Below are 21,814 nucleotides of genomic sequence, written 5' to 3' on the forward strand. Positions count from 1 at the left end.
CTTGATTGTAAGCTGCCTTTCCCCCCGTATACTCCTTTTAAATCTTGGGGGAGTAGGTGTAAAACACTACCATTCTGAAATGGTGCCCCAATAAAGAGAGAGAGTAGTTTCCCATGTATTCGGAACATTTTGGGATCCTAGATCAGTTCTGAATAAGCGACGTTGCTCAGGAATTTGGGACAGTCCCTTAAAATTTGAGATGGATGGCAACTCTAAACCTCTTCCAATGTGATGAAACAAATAGAGCTAGAACAGTGGAAACTTACACTAATAGTAGAGTAGGCAAAAGTTTAAGGGCAGCCTTTTTTTAAAATCTGAAAACAGCTTCATTTTCAGTTGGAACAGAGGCATGACTCATTTGGAACAGCTAATAAATCACATCCATTTAATTCAATGAATTGTTCTCTTGTGATTACAGTGTAGGTGATACTATGGGCAGTAATCTAAACCAAATATTGTGATAAAACAGGGGGTGACACTGAAACTCCTGAATCCTCAGAATAGCCACTTATCACCAAATATTCAACTTGCTTTTTCCCCCTATTTACACTCTTTTCCAAAGATTTCAGTCCAGTACATCTGCTGTGAAAAATGACCGACCATTTTTTGCCATGACAAACAGCCACCATATTCTCATTACTAATCCCATTAGCTCTTACCCATCCAGCCCCTTTTCTTCCAGCCCGTAACTTCTGTTTATGGGAGTCAGAAAGAGGCAGTAGCTGGATGGTAGCGATAGCAGTGTTCCGCTTTTCCGTTAACTACGGAGATTTAAAAAACTAAAACTGGTTAGTACTTTGATGAAAGATCACCAAAATAAAATGGAATGTATGGAGCAAATGTATTCTTGTGCACCAGATTGTTGCTTACAGTTTTCATGTAGGACTACAACACTACGACCCCCTCCCCGCCAAAAAAAAAAAGGGGGGGGGGCAAGCAGATTCCTCTTCAGTTAGTTAGCCCTGCTAGTTTTGGATGCATAGTTACCAGGTTTAGTTTCTTTGCTGGAAGAGAATCTTCACAAGCCAGGAGAATCCTTAATTTGTTCTTTATTCACCTGGGGCCTGTATTGTTGTATATGTTCTTATTCTGTTTTTTTTTTTTGTTTTGTTTTGTTTTTTGAGACATACTCATTTCAAATGATTGTACTGACTTTTAATAGTATCACTTATTCTATGAAAGTATTAAAAATACCCTTTAAATTTACATGTCCCATTTGGTATCACTGCATGTATATTGTTACCCTATTGTAAAATATAAGCAGGGAGAGTTAAGATTGCTATGGGAATCTTAACTCTGAATTTCCTAATTTAAAACCCTGAACCTTAACATTGGCCTAATATAACACTGCATATCAGCGATTTTGTTTTTAATGTAAAGCTCTACCCCATAATTAAAACTAGTAATTGTTTTAAACAGCTGTAGTATAGCATTTGGTTTAAATTCTTAGGCTGACACACCTACATTGCCACAACATGTCAAACTCAGTTATATCCATCAAGTCACTTCATGTGGCATGAAGTGACATAACATGAAGTGACTGAATGAGGTTTATTGGAAACTGCTGTTAAATAAAGCACGAAATGTTTAGCTCAATCTTTTAAAAATACACCAGATTTAAGCAGGCAGAGGCAGTCTCTAATTTTGAAATTTAATGACTAAATTACAGTTACATTTAGGAAAAAAAGTATCGAATTGTGATATTTATCACTTTTCTACACAGTAATTTGGCAGTTCATGAAAATAGCTGTTAAACAATGAAACAAGGGAAAATAACACCACCATTACCAGTGAAAATTCACAATAAAACCCAATGGCCTAGGTTCTCCCCAGTGGTTTGTGCCAGGCCAGCAGTGCAGAACAGCCCTAAAGCCAGCATAACCAGCTGCAGGGCCAGCATAGATGTTTCTCTGTTACCCCTTTCCCTATGGCTGGTATAAGGTGCATGGCCACAGTTCTGCCCCCTGAAAATCCAGAGCTGCTGTAATAGCACCTTGGGGCCTGTAATCAGGTGCTGGTCCTGGGCCACATGCACACATCGCTGCATCTGTTCCAAGATTTGACTCTTTAAATTAAGGGGTCTAAGTTCAGGGAGCCCACAACGGGGTCATGTGACTGCAGGTTGCAAGAGATGCCAGCTATAACTAGAGACAGTTTACCCATAGTAGAGAAAGACCCAGGGACAGGAAAAGACCTGGGAGGGTCTTTGGATACTCTCCATAGTATGTATTCTCTTCCCTTCATCGCTGGTAGAAAGTGGAAAAGGATCTATGCCTTAGTGTTTTGTATTTTTTTGAGCCTTTTAATCTTCTGTTTGATTAATAAGCTTGCCCTAAGGACAGGAGCATGTGGGTTTTTTTTGACTGCCCCAGATGCTGAATATGCCTACTGGGATACAGGGTCACTGGCAGCCAACAGAATTTGGAATCACCTACAGCCTGCTCTAACTTATTATGCTAGGAACTGGACCAGAACAGTGCACAGCTGAATCAGAATCTAGGAGGCACATGCGTGGCTTAGCTGTTTTGTTGTTTGTTTGCTTCTTGTTGAGGTTGTTCTTGTTCTCTAAATTTCATCACAGAACCTTCAGCCCCATCCTCACAGGTATGTTCTTAAATTATATGGAAGTTTGGGAGGTGGGCCCTCTTGCTGCATTTAGGGGCTATCTCACTTCTGTCTTTTGGCCCCCTTACTTCTCACTACTGTTTACATTAAAGCAAGCCACTTGATATTCAGGAGCCCCCTATGTTTTTCCAGCCATTTAAGCACTGTTGCCAGTACAATGTTATGAGCACACAACTAATACGGTAACAAAGTGAGTCCTGCAAAAAATAGTTTCCCTTCATTGATTACACTATACCCTTTGGGTCCTGTGGAAACCTCAAACATTCAAATGAGTGAAAATGGCAAAGTCTTTCACAGGACCATCCAGGCTTTTGCCAACAAGCTGTTAAAAAAATAGACATGAAAACATATAGTGTTAGACAATACTACATAGTACCGGGAACGTATGTATGAACAATCCCTTGCTATCATACAAAAGTGCGGGGAGAGAACAGTGAATAGAATTAAGTCCTAAGTACCCCTGGAAACCACAAGAAATATCAACTTCAACTGGAAAATAGTCAGAAAGTACTTAAAATCTGTAGGGAACTGGAAGGCTCAAGGGATTGGCTGTGGGAGATGGAATTTTTTGGTACCTATGTCACGAACTGAAAGGTGGTCGAGATGACTGAAATTAGTAGCTGAAGGCTGTTCAGTGGCCTTATGTGAATTAGTAGTTTCAGTACAGTTTCCAAAAAAATCACTGTTACAACTGGAACTGATGGGCCTCTTCAATGGGTTGGCAGTGTTACCAGAGAGGCCAAGGATCTATGCTTGCCAGTGTCCACGCACACAAGGAGAGTGATGAATGGGGTTTGAAGTCAGAGGTCTTGGAATGGGATATGGAGTCTTTCAGTTCTAGGTTGCTGGTTTGCATACAGGCCAGTTTTGGATTGTGAGTTTGGTGGTCTACCTCCAGTGTCCATGTCATAAAAATGACCATCACATTTAGAACTAATAGGCATCCTTGTTAGCATTCTCGGGGGAAGTCACCGGTCTGAACAGACTTGGAGGCTGAAGTAACCTCTCAGCTCTAGAGCTGGTTGCTCCAGAAAAGGTTTTGAGGCACGCTTAGCTTAAGAGTTTTCTACAAGACAATATCTGGCTTTGCTGGCTTGCCCGTAGGCCACCACCTGCTCAACTGTTTGGGGGAGACTGTGGCAAATTAAGGTCCCAGGGTTTACCACACAGGGGGAAACATCATTATTACAATCAATCGGCTGAGAGGGGGAAAAAAGGTAAAAATTGTACTTTGGTCATACAGTGCAACAACTTTTTCTTTTAAGGCCACAAGACCCAGTGGGCCAAATGCAGACTTGGTCTAATTCAGACCTGGTTTAAGTGGGTTCAACAGCTACGGAAGTCTCTATGCCCAATAAATTGGTGTCTTACTGTGACGTTCCCCTGGTATTATTTGGACTCGTGATCTGACAGGTGACTCCATCCTCGACTCTGGGAGCCAGCCTTACCCTGCTCTGCTGTGAGAACCCCCACTCCTGGACTGTTCATGCACAGCCTCTAGCATGTAAGCTGCTCCCAGATACATGGGTGAGTACTTGTGGCCAGCTGCTGCTTGGATTGACACTAGCCAATATCTCAGGTCCCAGACACAACCTTAGGAACTGCTGTCTTGCAGTTTCCAGTTATGCCCGCTGGATGCTGCAAGCTTATATGGGTTTGTCAATTTAACAAAGAAATTGATATGTACCAGGCTTGCTATCCCAATGGGAGTCTCTGACATGCTTCAAACCAAACACACTACTTCAGGTAGAATAAGCAAACACATTTATTAACTACAAAAGATAGATTTTTAAGTGATTATAGGTCAAAGCACATGAAGTCAGATTTGGTCAAATGAAATAAAAGCAAGATGCATTCTAAGCTGATCTTAACAGTTTCAGTGCCCTTACAAACTTAGATGCTTCTCACCACAGGCTGGCTGGTTGCTCTTCAGCCAGGCTCTCCCCTTTGATCAGCGCTTCAGTCGCTTGGTGGTGTTGTCTGTAGATGGTGGTGAAAGAGAGAGGGAGCATGGCAAATGTCTTTCCCTTTTATCATGTCCTTTCTTCCCTCTTGGCTTTGCCCCCCCTCCCTTCAGAGTCAGGTGAGCATTACCTCATCGTAGTCCCAAACTAACCCAACGTGACAAACTTTGCATTGGATACCACACAATCATATTATAAGGATGAAAATGGGGGTGTAGGGTGTTCCCCTGAGGTACAGAGCATCACACTTACTCAGTGTTGTAAGTTATGCATGGAACAATAAATGGGTCAGAATACCAAACTCCCTTTGATTTCACTGAGATTTGTGCACATGTAAGGATTGCAGAATCAGGTTCACTGTTATAAATGAGAGGTCTCCAAAAACAAAGGCTGCAAGGATACAGGCTAATTTGTCTGCTGGTGGCATTCCATTAACTTCAATGGATTTACATTAGAACCAAAGTTTATTACTACTGAAACTAGAATGTATTAAGCGTGGTGATGGCTATATAACCAATAAAGTTAAGCTGTGCAAGTTCCTCAGAGCACATTATGATGTTACAAAGGCACTGTATGTTAACAAGAAGACTGATGGGCAAAAGTAATTTCTTTCTTGAACACCTCCTGCTTCAAAAAATTGGTCCCCTTATGTAATTCTGCCTTGGTGTCCCCTTTCTCAGATTATGTATAACTTTGGAGGCTCCTAAAGTTCTGGTACTTCATTAGGGTCTCACAGGTTACCTGAGCTGTACACCCCTGCTCTTTGAACCATTTAAAATAAACATCCGACTGAGAGCTCTTGGCTACCTGCCAAGAATGTACCACGAAAAGTAATGAAACTAAAATGGCACACTTCAAAGATAAAGAAATATTTTGTAACAGTTCCATGATATGAAAATGGACATTAGTGTTAGATGAGACAGCAGGTCTTTTCAGCAAATTTATCCAGAAAGCATGTCCTTGGGGGAGGGGTGTTGCATTTACTGACCAATTTATTGATATTTCTTTTTGTTTTCAATGGGAAAAGAATTCTGCCTTTCTATGCATGTATTACAGAGTTTAATAGGATTATTCAGGTGCAGGTTTGTGGGACTGAGGAAAATTCTACTCAGTGCTCGTCAGAAATCTTACGCACTTTCATTCTCAACATGTTTTTTTTTTTAAATTTTAGATGATGTGTATATGAGCCAAAAATATCAAACTGGATGATCAAAACTGATTTGTCAAAAGTAAGCTGGAGTGTCTGTATTTGTTATAATTAAATGCTAAAACCTACTTTAACATATCTTAATTATCACCGAAAATCTGAGCAGCAAAAGAGGATGAAAACCCTTCATGTTTTCCTGCAGGGCCTTTTCCTTTACTCCCTTATCCCTACTTATATACACTTTCTGTACAGGCCTGCTCTGCTGATGCTCCTCTACTTCATGAAAGGGAGAAACTAACCAATGCTTCTCACCTGGCCCTTCCATTGTATTAGCTCAAGACTTGTAAGATCTCTTTTTCCTCATACAACCTGCAGAAAAGATACTGCTACTGCATCTCTGGGGTTTGCAGGCCCTTTTGCAGATCCAAGGTGTTGCCGGCACCCAGTGCCGAGAGGCTAAACAACAGCTGGAGTTGGTTTGCTACCTGGTGTGCTACACCCAATAATTACAATGGGGTGGAGAAGCAGAAAAGTTTATTTGCAGCTGCAAAAAGGTACATGGAAAATAAAATTTTAAATTTTGCACACAGAGCAGGAAGTTACACAGGCTTTTATTTATATATATATATATATATATATATAATATTTATTTAATAGCAAGCTGCTTTAAATATTTATATAGCCAGCCAATTTAGTTCCCAGCTAGTGCCCTTATGCTCTGTATTATTTTTTAAACCATACATAAAAGCTGCTTTATTCAGCATTGTTTTTTTATATTTGCCCTGTTTGGCCTTTCTTAGTTTCAGGCAGTCTGACTCTGCAGCATATTGCTGCAGATCCTCAGCATAACTGCTGTGAGCGCCTCCAGGCGGGAGGGCCAAGGACACTTGGGCCTAGTACACAGAGCTGCTGCGAGCGCCTCCAGGCGGGAGGGGGGGCCAAGGACACTTGGGCCTAGTGCGAGGGGGCTTCATCAACACTCGTGGTCTTCCATCCCCTCAAGTTACCTAGTGGCCGTGCCCCAGTTTCCCCAACAACTCCCTCCTTTGAGAACACTCAACAACCTTGGCTTTGAGTTTTCTCACTTGGGCTTCTTATTTTTTTATAATAGGACTTTGCATAAGCACTTTGTGATAGCCCTGAAGAGAATGACTTATTAACTTTTGCAAAAGGGCCCTAACACATGATAATACCAGTAATACAAGCAATACAGGAAAGAAAAGTTTCAAAAGCACGCTAAATAAACCACTAAGCCAAAACGACAAACCCCAGCCTGAAAACGAGGTTTGCAACCAATCGCTCTCTGGGGCAGTATAGGCAACCTGTGCTCCGGCTCGGGCCTGGGCCTTAGCCTGTACCACCTTTTTATAGGTTTTATAACTGCTATTATTTATATATATATAACATTGGGGCCCGACGAGGGCACAAACCCTTTCTTGGGATGCCAAGAGATAGTCCAAAGCCAGCCTGTTTTGGAGGGAAAACGTCCTGAGCTGCTGTACCTTTTTATTTAATGTTTTTATTGCTGATTTTAAATTACTAACCGAGTTTTTTAATTTTAAGGCAATTTTTTAAAGTACCATTTGCAGCCTTACAGTATAGTGGCCTATGCATGCCATGGCTGGCCCGGTAAACAGTGGCACTATTTCCAGTACAGAGCATCCTACAAGCTTTTTGGCTGTGAGGGAATTTTTTATATTGCTTTTTAATGCTGTAGTTAGTTGCCGCAGGGTCTTTTTTTGTGACTTAACAGAGGTGTTTTGGGCATTTCTAATTTTTTTTTTGGGCAGTGTGGTAGTTATTGACAGATAAGGAACTCCATGAGCTATATAACAGCTACCTGTCCAGTTGGCTGGCAGCACCTTGTAAGCCTTTTGGCTACATATAAAATAGTGACCCTGTAGGGCCCAGTAAGGACTTTTTTTAAGGGGATTCCTGGGATATTTAAGGCTGCTTTGGCTGCTTTTCCAAACAGTTCATATGCCCCTAAGGGGGCATCCTATCCTCCTGATTGGATACAAGTGGGGGCGTTTCTAATTTTGCCGTTTAAATTACACTTGCCATAGGGACCATTACAAACCCACCATTGGATTGCTACATTGGAGATATTAACTGGATGGCAAGTTATATTTCCAAACCCTTCTTTTGTGGTAAGAGTATTTGTAAGAGTTTTTTTAAAAGGGGAAGAACCATTACACCCACATTGTTGGCCTTTCCTGTTGGTCTTTATTTAATACCCATTAGCCCACTGTGTAATAACACAGGAGCTTTTTTTTACAGGACGTGCATAGTGATCAGATTGGTTTCGGGTAAAACATAACACTTTCTTAGCGAGTATTGCAACTGAATACTCCTGGTTTTGGTAGGTGGCTTGCTGTAAAGAGGTCTTATTTTAGAACGGCGAGTCCGTTCTTTTTTGCTTTTTGGTGGCGGCTAATTCTGCTAGGATCAAGGGCAGCATGTCTAGGGGCATTCCCGTTTTGGGGGACAGTGGAGTTGGAGCACATACCCAGCAGTCAGTCTGGTTTGTTAAATTAGCAACATGGTGCGCAAGCGAAACAAAGGAGTTATGCTCCCGATATGCACAGTTTGGAAATACCAATACAGAGAATAACAATGTTACTTAATTAATTATTATTAGAGTTTTTTTAACTCAGGGTCTCCAGTACCTGGGTGGGCCCATTTTAGTGTTAAGGTGCCCATTATTTGTGTTGTTTAAACAGTAGCTTTAGCCCGAGATTGTCACTAGATGAGGAGTCAGCAGGTTGGACAGTCCACTGTTCTGCTGACGAGGGGGCGGGTACTGCCTTCAAACGAGAGTGATGGATCCAGTTCTTGTGTCCCTCGATTTTTGCCGATGTATGGGAGATCAGCAGGACGGTATAGGGTCCTTTCCACTTTTTTTGGAGAGGCTTGTCTTTCCAGGTATGAACAAGCACGGAGTCACCGGGCTGTAAGGAGTGGATGGGAGAGTCCAAGGGGAGAGGCTGGGAATCCTTGGTATACCTGTGAAGAGACAAAAGAACAGCAGATAGGGAACACATATACTGTGACAAAAAAACATTACCTAGCTTCTATTCCCCTGACAGAACCGGGGTGCCATTCATAGGCCATGCCCTTCCAAACATGATTTCAAAGGGACTAAGCCCTGATCTACCCTTAGGGAGAAAGCAGATACGGAGCAGGACGAGGGGCAAAGCATCAGGCCATCACAGTGAGGCTTCTTGGCACACTTTTGAGAGATGCCGTTTAAGAGTTTGATTGGTACGCTTCACTACCTCACTGGCTTGCGTTCTTCAGGGCGTATGGAGTTTCCAGGGGATTTGTAAGGCATGTGAAATGCTTTGAATGATTTTTGACGTTTGTCAGATTCCATTCACGGGGGAGTCCAAAGCGAGGAATGATCTCCTTAACAAACTTGAGGGCCACTGTTCTGGCAGTGCAATTACGGCATGGGAAGGCTTCTGGCCATCCGCTGAACCGATCCACTATGACAAGGAGATATTTGAACCTTTGGGTCTGGGGAAACTCATTAAAGTTTATTTGCCACATTTGTCCGGGGCCCGGAGTGGGTTCTAGGGCAGCTGGTGGCACAGGATGTCCCGGTCGGGGGTTATTCTTTTGGCAGACTAAGCAGTCCGCTTGTACCTGGGCAGCCAGGGGTCGGAGTCCGGAAGTGATAAAGTATTTTTCCCTTAGCTGGATAAGTGCTTCCCTGCCAGCATGAGTGGTTTGATGTAGTTTCTGCAGCACTGGCCAGATTAGGCCCTTTGGTAGGAGGACCTTCCCTTCTGGGGAATGGAGCTATCCCTCCTTTTCCCGGAGACCGAGTTTGTCAGTTAGCTGTCTCTTCTTCCCAGAGTACTGAGGGGTTGGAAGCTCCCCTACTGATGGGATAAGGGCATGCATATGGGCGTTCTCAGTCTGAGGGGATGGCAGGGTGGCAGCATGCTTAGCCTCTCTATTTGCCCGGGCGTTACCTTTGGCCACATTTTGATTCTCCCTCTGATGGGCTTTACAGTGTACCACCGCCACTTCCGAGGGAAGTTGTACGGCTTCGAGGCCCGTACTTGACTGGGGAGCCTTGGGCTGTCAGCATTCCCCTTTGCTTTTATAGGCCAGCATGAGCATGTAGCACACCAAAAGCATACTTTGAATTAGTAAAAATGTTGACCCGCTTTTCTTTTTACAGTTCAAGTGCACGGGTCAGGGCTATTAGTTCGGCAAGCTGGGCAGAGGTCCCAGCAGGCAAACCTTCAGCTTCCACAGTGTCATGGAGGGTCACAACAGCATAACCCGCCCTCCTTTGCCCACTTATTACAGTACTGCTACCATTAGCGTACCACTTATAACTTGCATTTGGGAGGGATACACTCTTTAAATCCGGACAGCTGGAGTACTGGGCATCTATGATTTTTAAACAGTCATGTTTTTGTTTTTTTGTTTTTGGCAAAAGAGTGGCTGGGTTAAGGGAGGGGCAAGGCTGTAAGGTGACGTCAGAGTTCTTTAACAGCTTAGCCTGGTACTGAGCAATCCGAGCCTGGGTGAGCCAAAGCCCTTCCTTTGCATTCAAAAAGGCTTGGACCATATGGGGAGTATAGATTTGCATAACCCCTCCCAATGTTAGCTTCTCGGCTTTTTTAAGCACTAGGGCAGTAGCTGCGACCACCCGTAAACATACCGGCCAAACCTTTGCAACCTGATTTAATTGCTTAGAAAAATAAGCCACGGGACGTCTCCACGCTCCTAACAGCTGTGTAAGCACTCCTAGGGCCACCCCCCTTCGTTCATGTACATACAATGAAACGGTTTAGAGAGATCTGGCAGGCCCAGAGCCGGGGCTTCCATTAATTTTTTTTTTAGGATTTTAAATGCCCTGTCAGCCTTTGGGGTCCAATAGAAGGGGTCATGATCTGCTTTTTTTACACAGTTGTACAGGGGTTCAGCCCACAGTCCAAACTTTGGGATCCATATTCTGCAAAAGCCTGCCATACCCAGAAATGCCCTGAGCCGCTTACGATTACTTGGGGTAGGAACTTGGCAGATAGCTTCCTTTCTTTTGCTTGAAAGCTGACGCTCCCCTTGCCGTGTGTGAAACCCGAGGTACCATACCTCTGGGAGGGCGATTTGAGCCTTACTCCGTGCTACCCGATATTCCCGGAGTCCAATAAAATTCAGGAGCCCCACGGTGGCTTTAAGGCAGGGAGTTTGGCCCACAGTGGCAATTAACAAATCATTTACATACTGCAGAAGGAGGGCCTTCTCATTATTCCACTCCTCTAGGTCCCTGGCCAGAGCCTGGCCAAAGAGGGTGGGGGAGTTTTTAAATCCCTGGGCCAACACTGTCCAGCAAAGTTGCTTTTTAACCCTCTTTTGGTCCTCCCACTTGAAGGAGAAGATCTTCTGTGACGGGGTGGCAACTGGGATGGTAAAGAAAGCATTTTTTAGATCGAGGACTGAAAAATGGGTATACTGTCCCCCAATAGAAGCCAATAAGGTATACGGGTTAAGGACAAGAGGGTGCAGAGTCTTAACCCGTTCATTGACTGCCCTTAGGTCCTGTACCAGCCAATACGTGCCATCAGGCTTCTGTACGGGTAGAATGAGAGTATTCCAGGCTGACTGACATTCCCAGAGAATACCATATATTAGCAATCGATTTATAGTTTTTTGTAAACCTTTTTTGGCTTTTTTTTTGATTGGATACTGTTTTACTTGCACTGGGTCTTTCCCTGGTATGAGCTGAATAGTAATGGAGGTCTGGAGGGTGGCCTTTCCTGGAATTCCTGATGCCCACACGAGGGGGTACACCTGGTCTTCCCACGGGCTTCATTCTGGGGCTTGCATGGCTGAGGGCTCAACTGCAAGGGTCATGATTCATGCATTCTTAGGGGGTAAGGTAAGGGTTATTTTATTTTCAGTAAAATGCAGGGTGGCACCGAGGCGACAAAGCAGATCCCGTCCCAGCAGAGGTGTTGGACACTCAGGGAGGTATACTAGCTTGTGGGATATAGTCCTGTTTTTTAAAGCGCATTCCGCTGGGGCATACACTGGGCACTTGGTGTTCCTGCCTGTGGCTCCCACCATAGTAAGGGAATCTGCTACTGGCAATTAAAGGGGTTGATTTACAGCAGTTCGTGCTGCTCCAGAGTCCACTAAAAAATTTATTTCTGAGTTTCCCACCCGCATCTTTACTCGGGGTTCCGGGGGTAGGGTGGTCCGTCTTTCCTGACACCCCTATTCCTGCTCCGCCATCACCATCACAGAGGCACCCCCCTTTTCTTTCCTCTTTGGGCACTTATTTTTCCAGTGTCCCTTTTGTTGACATAAGGCACACTGGTTGCGACCCAGTCGTCTCTCCTGCAGGCCCGGACGTTCGTGTCCACGGCCCCTTTTTCCCTGGCCACTTCTCTTAGTGCTGGCCTGTACCGCTGTTACCATCAGTCTTACTTGCTTTTTTTGTTTGTTTGTTTTTTTTAGACTATAAGCTTGGTTTGCAGTCTTTAAGATTTGTGCCATGGTCATGCCCATTAAATTTTTTTTTGTAACTTTTTTTTAATATTAGGGGCTGCTCTGCTCGTAAAAATTCTCTTAATAATTGACTCAGTTGCCTGATCATTGGGGTCTGCATTAGTGTTCTGTCGAATTGTGTTCTGAATACGCTGTAGAAAGGCCCCTGGGCTTTCTTTTAAATCCTGCATTACTTCATATGGCTTTGCCCAATTATTATGTCGGACAGCCGAGTGATGGAGTCCATGCAAAAGCAACTCCTTATAGGAGGTAAGGCGGGTCATATCCCCATGATTATTTGGATCCCACCTGGGGTCTGCTCGGGGGCCTTGTGCATTCGGGTCAGGGACATTAATACGATCCCGGTCGTACTGTCTCTGCGCCTCCTCCCTTGCCTTGGACACAACCTGTTGTCTTTTAACCTCAGACAATAGGGTTCGCAGGAGGATGTTACAATTATCCCAGTCCGACTTGTGACTGCTGAGGCACCCCTCAAAGACTGAAATAAACCGGCTTGGGTTCATGGAGAATTCCCCAGCCTGTGTTTTAAAAGCTGCTAAGTCTATTGGATTGAATGGCACATGGGTGTAAACTTGCATAGTGGTAGCCTGACGTCCGTCTGCCCCTGGGCAAGCCACAACAGTCTCGGTAAGCAAAGGATAGAGTTCCACCGAGGGGGCAAACTTTGTGACCCGAGGCCTTCTACCCTTATAAGGTGGGGGTGTGGGGGCCGAAGGGAATACCGGCTCTGCCATTACAGTGGGGGTGGGGGTCTGGGGACTAACATTAGCTGCTACCGAACCAGTCGGAGTCAAATTACAACTCTGCAGAACTACAGCTTTATTCTAGGTTTCAGAGTAACAGCCGTGTTAGTCTGTATTCGCACATTGTAGGGAGAGTGGTCGCTTTGGATGAGCTATTACCAGCAGGAGAGTGAGTTTGTGTGTGTGGTTTTTGGAGGGGGGTGGGGGGGTGAGAAAACCTGGATTTGTGCTGGAAATGGCCCACCTTGATTATCATACACATTTTAAAGAGAGTGGTCACTTTGGATGGGCTATTACCAGCAGGAGAGTGAGTTTGTGTGTGGGGGCGGAGGGTGAGAAATCTTGGATTTGTGCTGGAAATGGCCCAACTTGATGATCACTTTAGATAAGCTATTACCAGCAGGAGAGTGGGGGGGGAGGAGGTATTGTTTCATGGTCTCTGTGTATATAATGTCTTCTGTAGTTTCCACAGTATGCATCCGATGAAGTGAGCTGTAGCTCACGAAAGCTCATGCTCAAATAAATTGGTTAGTCTCTAAGCTTTATTCTATTTTTTAAAGCCATAAACGCTTGTGCATACAAATAGTTATTTCATTTACTTATTTACTGACAAAACAAAACTAATTGGAGGATTGTGTTGTAATTAATTGACCCTTTTGGTGGCCACCACTCCTGGTCCTCTAGTTGATATTGAGGCCAGTCAACTGTACAGAATTGTTTTAATTGGCTCTTAGTCATTGGATTCGCACCAAATACCTTCCAGTTTGCTAGAATGCATTTTAGGGGCGTACACTGTGCCCTAACCCCCGAGCTTTGTCCCTGGCCCATACCTACAGGGTAACTCTGGGCGTTCCCAGGTTCCAACAGAGCATACAATCCGGATTTCAAAAGGTTCCTACCTTATCCAAGGGACCAGTTCTTCACCGTCATCCACAACTGCTCCTCCCATATGTCCAAGGACCAGTTCTTCACCGTTGTCCACAACAACTTCTCCACTATATGAGTGCGTTGCACCGTTGTGCCCTCCGGGGTCGATCAAATCGTGTCTCCTCCAAGGCCCCGGTGAACTCACCGGTGTGCACTGGGCATCGGTTCTCGCCGCAATCCTCGACCTCCAGGAGGGGTCCGGGCAAGGCTAAATTGCAGCCTCGTCGACCACCCAGGGACCCCAAAAGCTGTTGCCGGCACCCAGGGCCGAGAGGCTAAACAACAACTGGAGTTGGTTCGCTACCCGGTTTGCTACACCCAATAATTACAATGGGGTGGAGAAGCAGAAAAGTTTATTTGCAGCTGCAAAAAGGTACAGGGAGAATAAAATCTCAAATCCTGCACACAGAGCTGGAAGTTACACAAGCTTTTATACAGCTTTTTTTCAGCATACTTATTTAATAGGAAGCTGCCCTAAGTATCCATATAGCCAGCCAATTCAGTTCCCAGCTAGTGCCCTTGTGCTCTGTATTATTTCTTAAACCATACATAAAGCTGCTTTATTCAGCATTATTTTTTTATATTTGCCCTGTTTGGCCTTGCTTAGTTTCAGGCAGTCTGACTCTGCAGCATATTGTTGCAGATCCTCAGCATAACTGCTGCGAGTGCCTCCAGGCGGGGCGGGGGGCCAAGGACACTTGGGCCTAGTGTGAAGGGGCTTCATCGACACTCATGGTCTTCCATCCCCTCGAGTTACCTAGTGGCCATGCCCCAGTGTCCCCAACAAAGGGGTTGTGAAGAAGTCTGGGTTACTTGACAGCTCCACTTCTACAATAAGTAGTGAACCACAGCCTTCTTGAACTACTGGACTCTAATTTCAAGGCTGTTTTGTTCAGCTGGACCAATAGGGTAAGTTTTTAACAAAAGGGCCGATTGGGGTTACTTTAACTCCCGTCTGGCACCCTAGCTTCAGTGCCATAGCATAAGGCCGCAGTTTCTCATGAAGTCTGATGTCGCTTCAAGTAGTAATAAACGTGTCCCTCCAGCGACCACCCTTCATACCAAACTGCTGGGCAGCTAACCCCCCTCACCAGAGGCAGCCACCTCTGGGGGAGAAGGTGGCAGTGCTCAGGGGGTACAGAGGGATGTGATTGGGTGGTTTTTTAGGACAGGAAGTGAAGAAGAATCCTGTAGGCAGGGGCCACTGTGGGGAATCGTGTGGCAGAGCATAGGGATGCAGGTTGGCATTGGGCTAGGCCTTGCTAGTACAGAGCATGGTGCGGTCCTTAGGGATGGGGCATGACTGTGCCCTGGGTTTGCCTTGCCCCAGGGGGTAAGTGCCAGTGATGGGGGTGCCCTATGGGCTGGCTCATGAAGAGTCCTGGGCCTCAGGCTGCCATGGCTGTCTGAGGGCGACCTCCCCACGAGCCTCTGCGGGTTAATGAGCGATGGGGGGCGGGGCAATGGGCCAGCTCCCCCCTCCGGTCCCGCCCCCTCCGCTTGCGGTGTGCTTCCCGGCACAGCCCACTCCACGCAGGACCAACGGCCAGCACGGCCCCGCCCCCGGCGCTGCTGATAGGGTGGAAACCGTCGCTGCGCCCTGCCTCTCACAGGAACCTGTAGGAGCCCCAGCACCGCCCCTCTCGCCAGGTCCCGCCCCTTCCGCTCGGGCCGGGGGCGGGGCTGCCTGGTCTTCGCTGGCGGCCCTTCCGCCCGTGTGATGGGGCAACCAGCCGCCCGGGAGCGGACTCCCCTCCAAGGCCGGGTAGCGCGCTCGGTCCCGCGGGGAGGTAAGGCCCGGGGCCGCAGGGGGCGCTCCGCTGGGGGCGGGGGGGAGGAACGGGCTGGGGAGGGGGCTTTGCTCTGGGGCGGGGAGTATCAGACCCCTTTCCAGACTCGGTTACCCCATCCCTGGGGGGCTGGTCTCTCGCCTCCATCTCCTGCCCGCTGCATGGTAGATGCCCGCTGCTCAGAAGCGCTCTGTGCTGGGGGCGGGGGAGGCGTCTCTGTGTTTACTAATGTCATGTACAAGCCACGTTCCCCCCCAGCCGCTCAGCGCTTGGCCCCTTAGTCTCCGTGTGAGCCCCGCCTCTGGGAGCGATGTGGTCACTGTTCGCTGGCTGGGTGCTGCTCTGGCTGAGATTGTCGCGTATCAGTTTAACATCTGGTACTTCCCCGCTCTGCAGCGGAGCGGTGATATAGACTTGGTGATGTAATATTATAGTTCTCATTGCTCAATACGATGACCCTGGGAACAAGACGCTTGGAAAATAATTACAAAATTAAAAAAAAAACCAAAAAGTTATTTCTCTGTTTACCATGTATGGCTATATATTGTATATTTATTAAAAATGGCACAATACTTTTATATAAAACCTGTGTTTTGGAATGTGCCAATTTTAGGATACGCTCTAAAATTGTGTTGAGGTTTGTCAGTCTGTTGCACTTTTTGTTGCTGCCTTTGCATGCAGATCAGCCTGGATAATTGCTCTATTGTGAATAAGGTCCAGGAGATGCTATAGACACACAAGATTTGGTTTCAAGGTCAGAACTTCATTGCATACTAATTGCAGCCAGTTTGTTCATTGGTGTAACATTGAAGTCTTGACACAAACTTGTTAAAGTTTTTTGTTTTTTTTTTTTAATTTTCTCTCTAGGAAATTGCACATTAGTTGTACAAGTTATTTGCAACTTATGTTGCTTTGTGTACAAGGGGAAGGTTGCCATGGCAGTCTTAGCTTTACATGTTGCTAGGTTTTGGTGACTTGTCACGTTCATTTTATTTTAAATTATTTTGTGCAAGTTTTTTTATATTAACCAAGGTAAGGAGGAAAAATCTTTCCTGTGGTACGTATCAAAATTTTCCAGCAGTGGCAAAATCTTTAATAAACTGGTCTACGTTCTACATACATGCAGTCAAACGTATGCTAATGTTTGACAGTTAAGATGCTCTGATTAGTAGGACTCTTATAGTCTACAAGGAGAACTGACCTAACTTGATTTTATTCTGTCACCAGTCTTCTTTATATCAAATTATTTCTAAAGAAAATAAAGTATAAGTTTGGTAACATAAGGATGTCACTGTTTGCATGAGCATGAATAATTATTGTGACAATGTGGTGTTCCAGTTTTTGCTCAAAACTCTATGGTAGTTGATAGCAATTTGGGTTCCATTTCACATACTTAGGAGAAAGTTCAAAAATTGTAACAAGTTGGTACTTCCACGTGAAGGTCATGTTTGAATAGCAAGGCACTGTGGAGAAGCTTGCACTAATGCTGCCTGTGCTGTTGTGGTTTGGTAATTAAATGGAGGATTTGGATTTCCTCTGAAGTAATGTACAAGCATCTTAATCTACTGACTCTTGAAATCATATTTTAAATGTGGCTTTTTCTCCCCCCTCCCCAGCTTTGTAAACAAATGGAAGAAAAGGCAATGGGGAGAGGGAGCATTAATGTGTTTCATTTCCCTGTTTTATGGTTTTACAAATAGTTATGTTAAGTCACTTTCTTAGGGTTTTCTGCATGACACTTGCCGATAAACTTCAGAAAAATAGCACTTCACTCAGACTCAGATTTATTTAAAGCTGTCAGCTAAATTCTTGGACGATTCCATCTGCACTGAGTGTACTCCATCCCCACAGAGCTCCTTCGTGCTGCTGGATGGCACATGCGCTACCCAACAGTGTGTCAGCCATGCTCCACCCCAGGGTGGCAAGGGCAGAGCTTTTCCTAACCTTGCTCTTCACAGTAGCCAGGGCCTGCTGTACTGCCAAGCACAAGAACTGAGAATAAGGAGCCTCCTGTGCTCTCATTAATACAACTCTCTCCATCCCCCTCACCCCTCAGTTCCCAGAAATGTAGAGGAGGAAGCAGACGGACTCAAGGAGAAGAACATGGAAAGGAGGTAGGAAGGGGAGTACTGGGGGCAGGAGCAAAGCAGGGAGAAGCGCATACAGAGCTGGAGAGGGGAACAAAAGATGAGAGGGGACAGAGGCAGGACCCAGGAGGAAGAAGGGAGGAATAGGAGCAGAGGAGAAATGGAGGCAGGAAGTGGAGGGAAGGGGACAGGAACTGGGGATATGATCTGGAGGTAGGTGCCAGGGTGAAAAGAGAGAATAGAAACAGAAGGTGGGGTCGGGGAAGGAGGATTCATGGTTATGTAACTAGAGCACACTCCCTTCCAGAACCTGGAATTCAACCCAAGATTCCAGAGTCTCAAAATTTCTTCTGCGGTTTAGCAAATAGCTGTGAAGCACCCTGGCAAAGTCTCATTACCCTATAGAGGCTGGTCCACATGGAGGATAACGGCCTGTTCCTGGTACCCATTACTCCATGAGCTCAAGTACTAGAGTCTGTGCTCTGAATCTAAAGGTCCCAACCCTTTTGATAATCCCCACGTGGCTCACTGTGCCAACCCTGGTGCCAGCTGTGCCCGTATATCTATTCAAGGGGCACCATGATAGGACCTAACCACATGAGCCACACCATCAGGGGCTCATTCACCTGCACCTCTACCAATGTGATATAAGCCATCATGTGGCAGCAATGCCTCTCTGCCCTATACATTGGCCAAACCAGCCAGTCTCTACGCAAAAGAATAAATGGACACACATCTGACATCAGGAATTATAACATTCCAAAACCAGTCGGAGAACACTTCAAAACAAAACATTACAAAAACTAATTTTTGCTGCTCATATTCACACCTTCTTGTCAACTGTTTGAAATGGGCCACCTTGTTTACATTGGCCTCATCAGCACTACAAAAGTGATTTCCACCCCTTCTTGTCAACTGTTGAGAATAGCCCACTTCCACCTTAATTGAATTGGCTCCTTAGGAGTTGCCTTACTAAGTGGGGGGTCAGTGTTATCTTTTCATATGCTGTGTATTTATCCCTCCCTACTGTATGTTCCACTCCATGCATCTGATGAAGTGGGTTTTAGCCCACGAAAGCTTATGCCCAAATACATTTGTTAGTCTCTAAGGTGCCACAAGGACTCCTTGTTGTTATGGCTCACTGTAGTTCTACATGATGGAATTCTGTGTGTGTTATCTTTTAAAAAGCATAGGATATTAAACTGAAAAACGTAAACTTCTATTTTCTTATGTAGAGCCTGAATATATAGTGAATGGTCTTCTGATTTTCAGATAACTTCTTAAAACCTGTTCAAAAACCAGATGTAAACACTGCTGATCCTGTTTGTCCATAAGTTACAGGTAGATCTTTTATTTGTCCTCATAAGCATATATAATCCCTTAGACCTGTCCATTTAGGTTATGGCAGAATGAATGGATGAATATTACATTTGCCTGGGCTTCTAACCAAGTTCTTTCCTTTATATGCACTCTGTTCAATTTACCTTTTTTCCAGCCTTTTAAAGGATCCTTTGCATTTGGGTGTGACAAACTTTCTTATTTGATACAGGCCGGTGTCTTTTTGTTTACATGCCGACATTCATATCAGAGTTCCTTCATGTGCAGTTCTTTCTCAATTCATAATTATTATTGACAGTACTATGTGAAATTCATAAATCTTAATCTGATCCTGAAATTCTTTTACGTATGTAGGCCATGACCCTGCACTAAGGACTGCACGATTGAACCCCATGCACTTGCATGGAGCCCCACTGAAGTCAAGGGATGCTGTAAGCCAGTTCTTTGATTAGCTAGTGGAGCATCAGGGTCCTTGGACTTTCATCTACTATGCTAATGCTACACAATCTGGGGTAGCACACATTTTCCATGACACAACATTTTGGGGGTAGGAAGTGAAGAATACTTGAACTTCAGAGGAGAATTAAATAGACTAAAATGTGAATACTATAGCTAGAATTTTTTCCACATGTTGAGTCTAATCACATCTGTTCTTGCAAAAAGTGTCATGTGATCTTTGGCCATAAGTAAGGCTACAGTTTTGTCACGGAGGTCATGGAAGTCACGGCATCCACGATTTTCAAAGACCTCCGTGACTTCAGCCTGCAGCAGCTGGGAGTTGCAGGGTCCTGCTGCCTTCTGTGGTGGCTGGGAGCTGCGGGGATGGGGATACCCAACAGCTCCGTGCAGCCACCAGTGGTGGCAGGGGGACCCCAGCAACTCCCAGCCTGGGTGGAGAGGACCGGGGGTCCAAGTACCCATGGGTGGTGAGGGCCCTGTAGTTCCCAACTGGCCACGCAGGGCTTCCATGAATTTTTCTTTATTGCCTGTGACCTGTCCATGACTTTTACCAAAAATATCCATGACACCATCTTAGCCATAGCCATAAGTTGTTAGGATCTCTGTTCTACTTCTCTGAAAGATGGCACCTTCTGCACCAGATAACCATGATAATAACAAAATAATTAGCCCCAGCAAAGCACCAAAGTTACATTTACAGGAATAAGTACAGTTATAACTGAGTCCTAAAAATCTGCACTTTGGTTACTCAAGTAGTTATGGTAGTCAATATATATCTTCCTACTAACAGGGAACAACTCCAAAGGAATTGCTTCATTTTGCTCAGTATAGAATAGGCAGTTTTAAAAAATAAATAAACTGTTCTCCATGTTTAATTAGCTTGGAGTCTTCGTTTTCTCTCTGGGAACTAAATATAGTTATCAGTATCCATAAACGGTAACGTCAATCGTTTTTATTTTTCTGGGGATTTGACACAAACCAGTGGAAGTGAGGAGTCGATTAATGCTGATGATCCTTAATATAAATTGTTGGGTCATTTTGTGGGGTTTGACTTAAGAGCAGCAAGTCCTTCTGTGTCACAATCATGACACTTATTTAAATACAGCTTTTCCATATTTAATTGGAGCTCCTAATTTAGGTCCCAGTCCAACAAGGTGTGTGCATAGGCAGACCCTATTCCTATACAGTCCCCCTGGATCACTTTGCAAGATCAAGTTCTTAGGTTTTTTGTTTGTTTGTTTTAACAAGGAATGAAGCTTCCTATGACGTTCTCATATTGAGGGTTACTCTGCCTTTTCCCATTTTGTTTCATTGCAGTATGAGCAAAATTGTGAAATAAGTGATAAATTTATCAGGTGGTTGGGCCACCATGTTCTTTAGTTTAAAAATGTGACCTGTGAACGTTTTTATTAGAGGGCTTACTGTTGGTGGTGGTTAGTGCTGATGTTTTTGTTGATGGTAGACCTGCTCATCTCATGAGGGTATTAAGATTGATCATTAGGCCCCAGTACTGCAAAGATTTACACACATACTTGACTTTATGCTCTTGAGTAGTTCCATGGATGTCGGTGGGACTCGGATATGTAAACCTTTTCAAGATTGGGACCACAACTGATAAAGGGCTTTGAAGACCAGGCATATTATAAACGCAAATAGTCTTACTCTTGAGTACTGATTTAGGTTTTTTTTACATTAGTACCAAACAGTTGACATGATGATGATGCTCTGCTAGAAATGATTTTTTTAGTTTAGAAAAGCTGAAAACCTTCAAATTGATCTGTTTAGGTGGGCCCTTGCATCCCTTAGAGCCCAACTGATGTTAACATAGCTCTGCAAGCATACAGAAGTCTGTCCATACAGGTCAGCTGGCAAGATTGGGGCCAAAGTTATTTTATCTAGAATGGAAAGACACTCATGGGAAACCTGATAAACTAGTAGGATATGGAACTTAAAGGATACTTTATTTTGTACCTACATGTGGGGAAGATTCCGTAAACCTGTTGTTCTTGATAGCCTTTCAGTGTTTAATATAATAAAACAAATATGGAAGCCTAATTCTTCTAATCCTTCTAGTATAATTTTAAAGCGTCAGGTGTGTAGGTGTGTGTGCGTGCGCGTGTGTGTTTGTGGTGTACAGCACCCAGTGAAAGATTCCCAAGTCTCTGGGCACTTACGCAATGTAAGTGTTTAGTAATACTGTGGA

General features: G+C 44.7%; 1 protein-coding gene across 6 annotated transcripts in view; it reads left to right on the forward strand.

The window, feature by feature from the left end:
- Window positions 1-15,616: 15,616 nt before the first annotated feature.
- SAMD8 (sterile alpha motif domain containing 8) overlaps window positions 15,617-21,814 on the forward strand; it is a 36,011-nt gene continuing 29,813 nt past the window's right edge. For 2 of the 6 annotated variants that reach the window (XM_077821499.1, XM_077821494.1), the window contains exon 1: window positions 15,620-15,727. In XM_077821499.1, the coding sequence (XP_077677625.1) occupies window positions 15,658-15,727 (70 nt within the window). In that variant the 5' untranslated portion in view covers window positions 15,620-15,657. Of the gene's footprint in view, window positions 15,728-17,783; window positions 17,842-19,124; window positions 19,156-21,814 lie in introns of those variants that run through there. The other 4 variants (XM_077821497.1, XM_077821496.1, XM_077821495.1 and 1 more) reach the window with 4 other exon arrangements.

The sequence above is a fragment of the Eretmochelys imbricata genome, chromosome 7, assembly GCF_965152235.1.
Source record: "Eretmochelys imbricata isolate rEreImb1 chromosome 7, rEreImb1.hap1, whole genome shotgun sequence".
Taxonomy (NCBI): domain Eukaryota; kingdom Metazoa; phylum Chordata; order Testudines; family Cheloniidae; genus Eretmochelys; species Eretmochelys imbricata.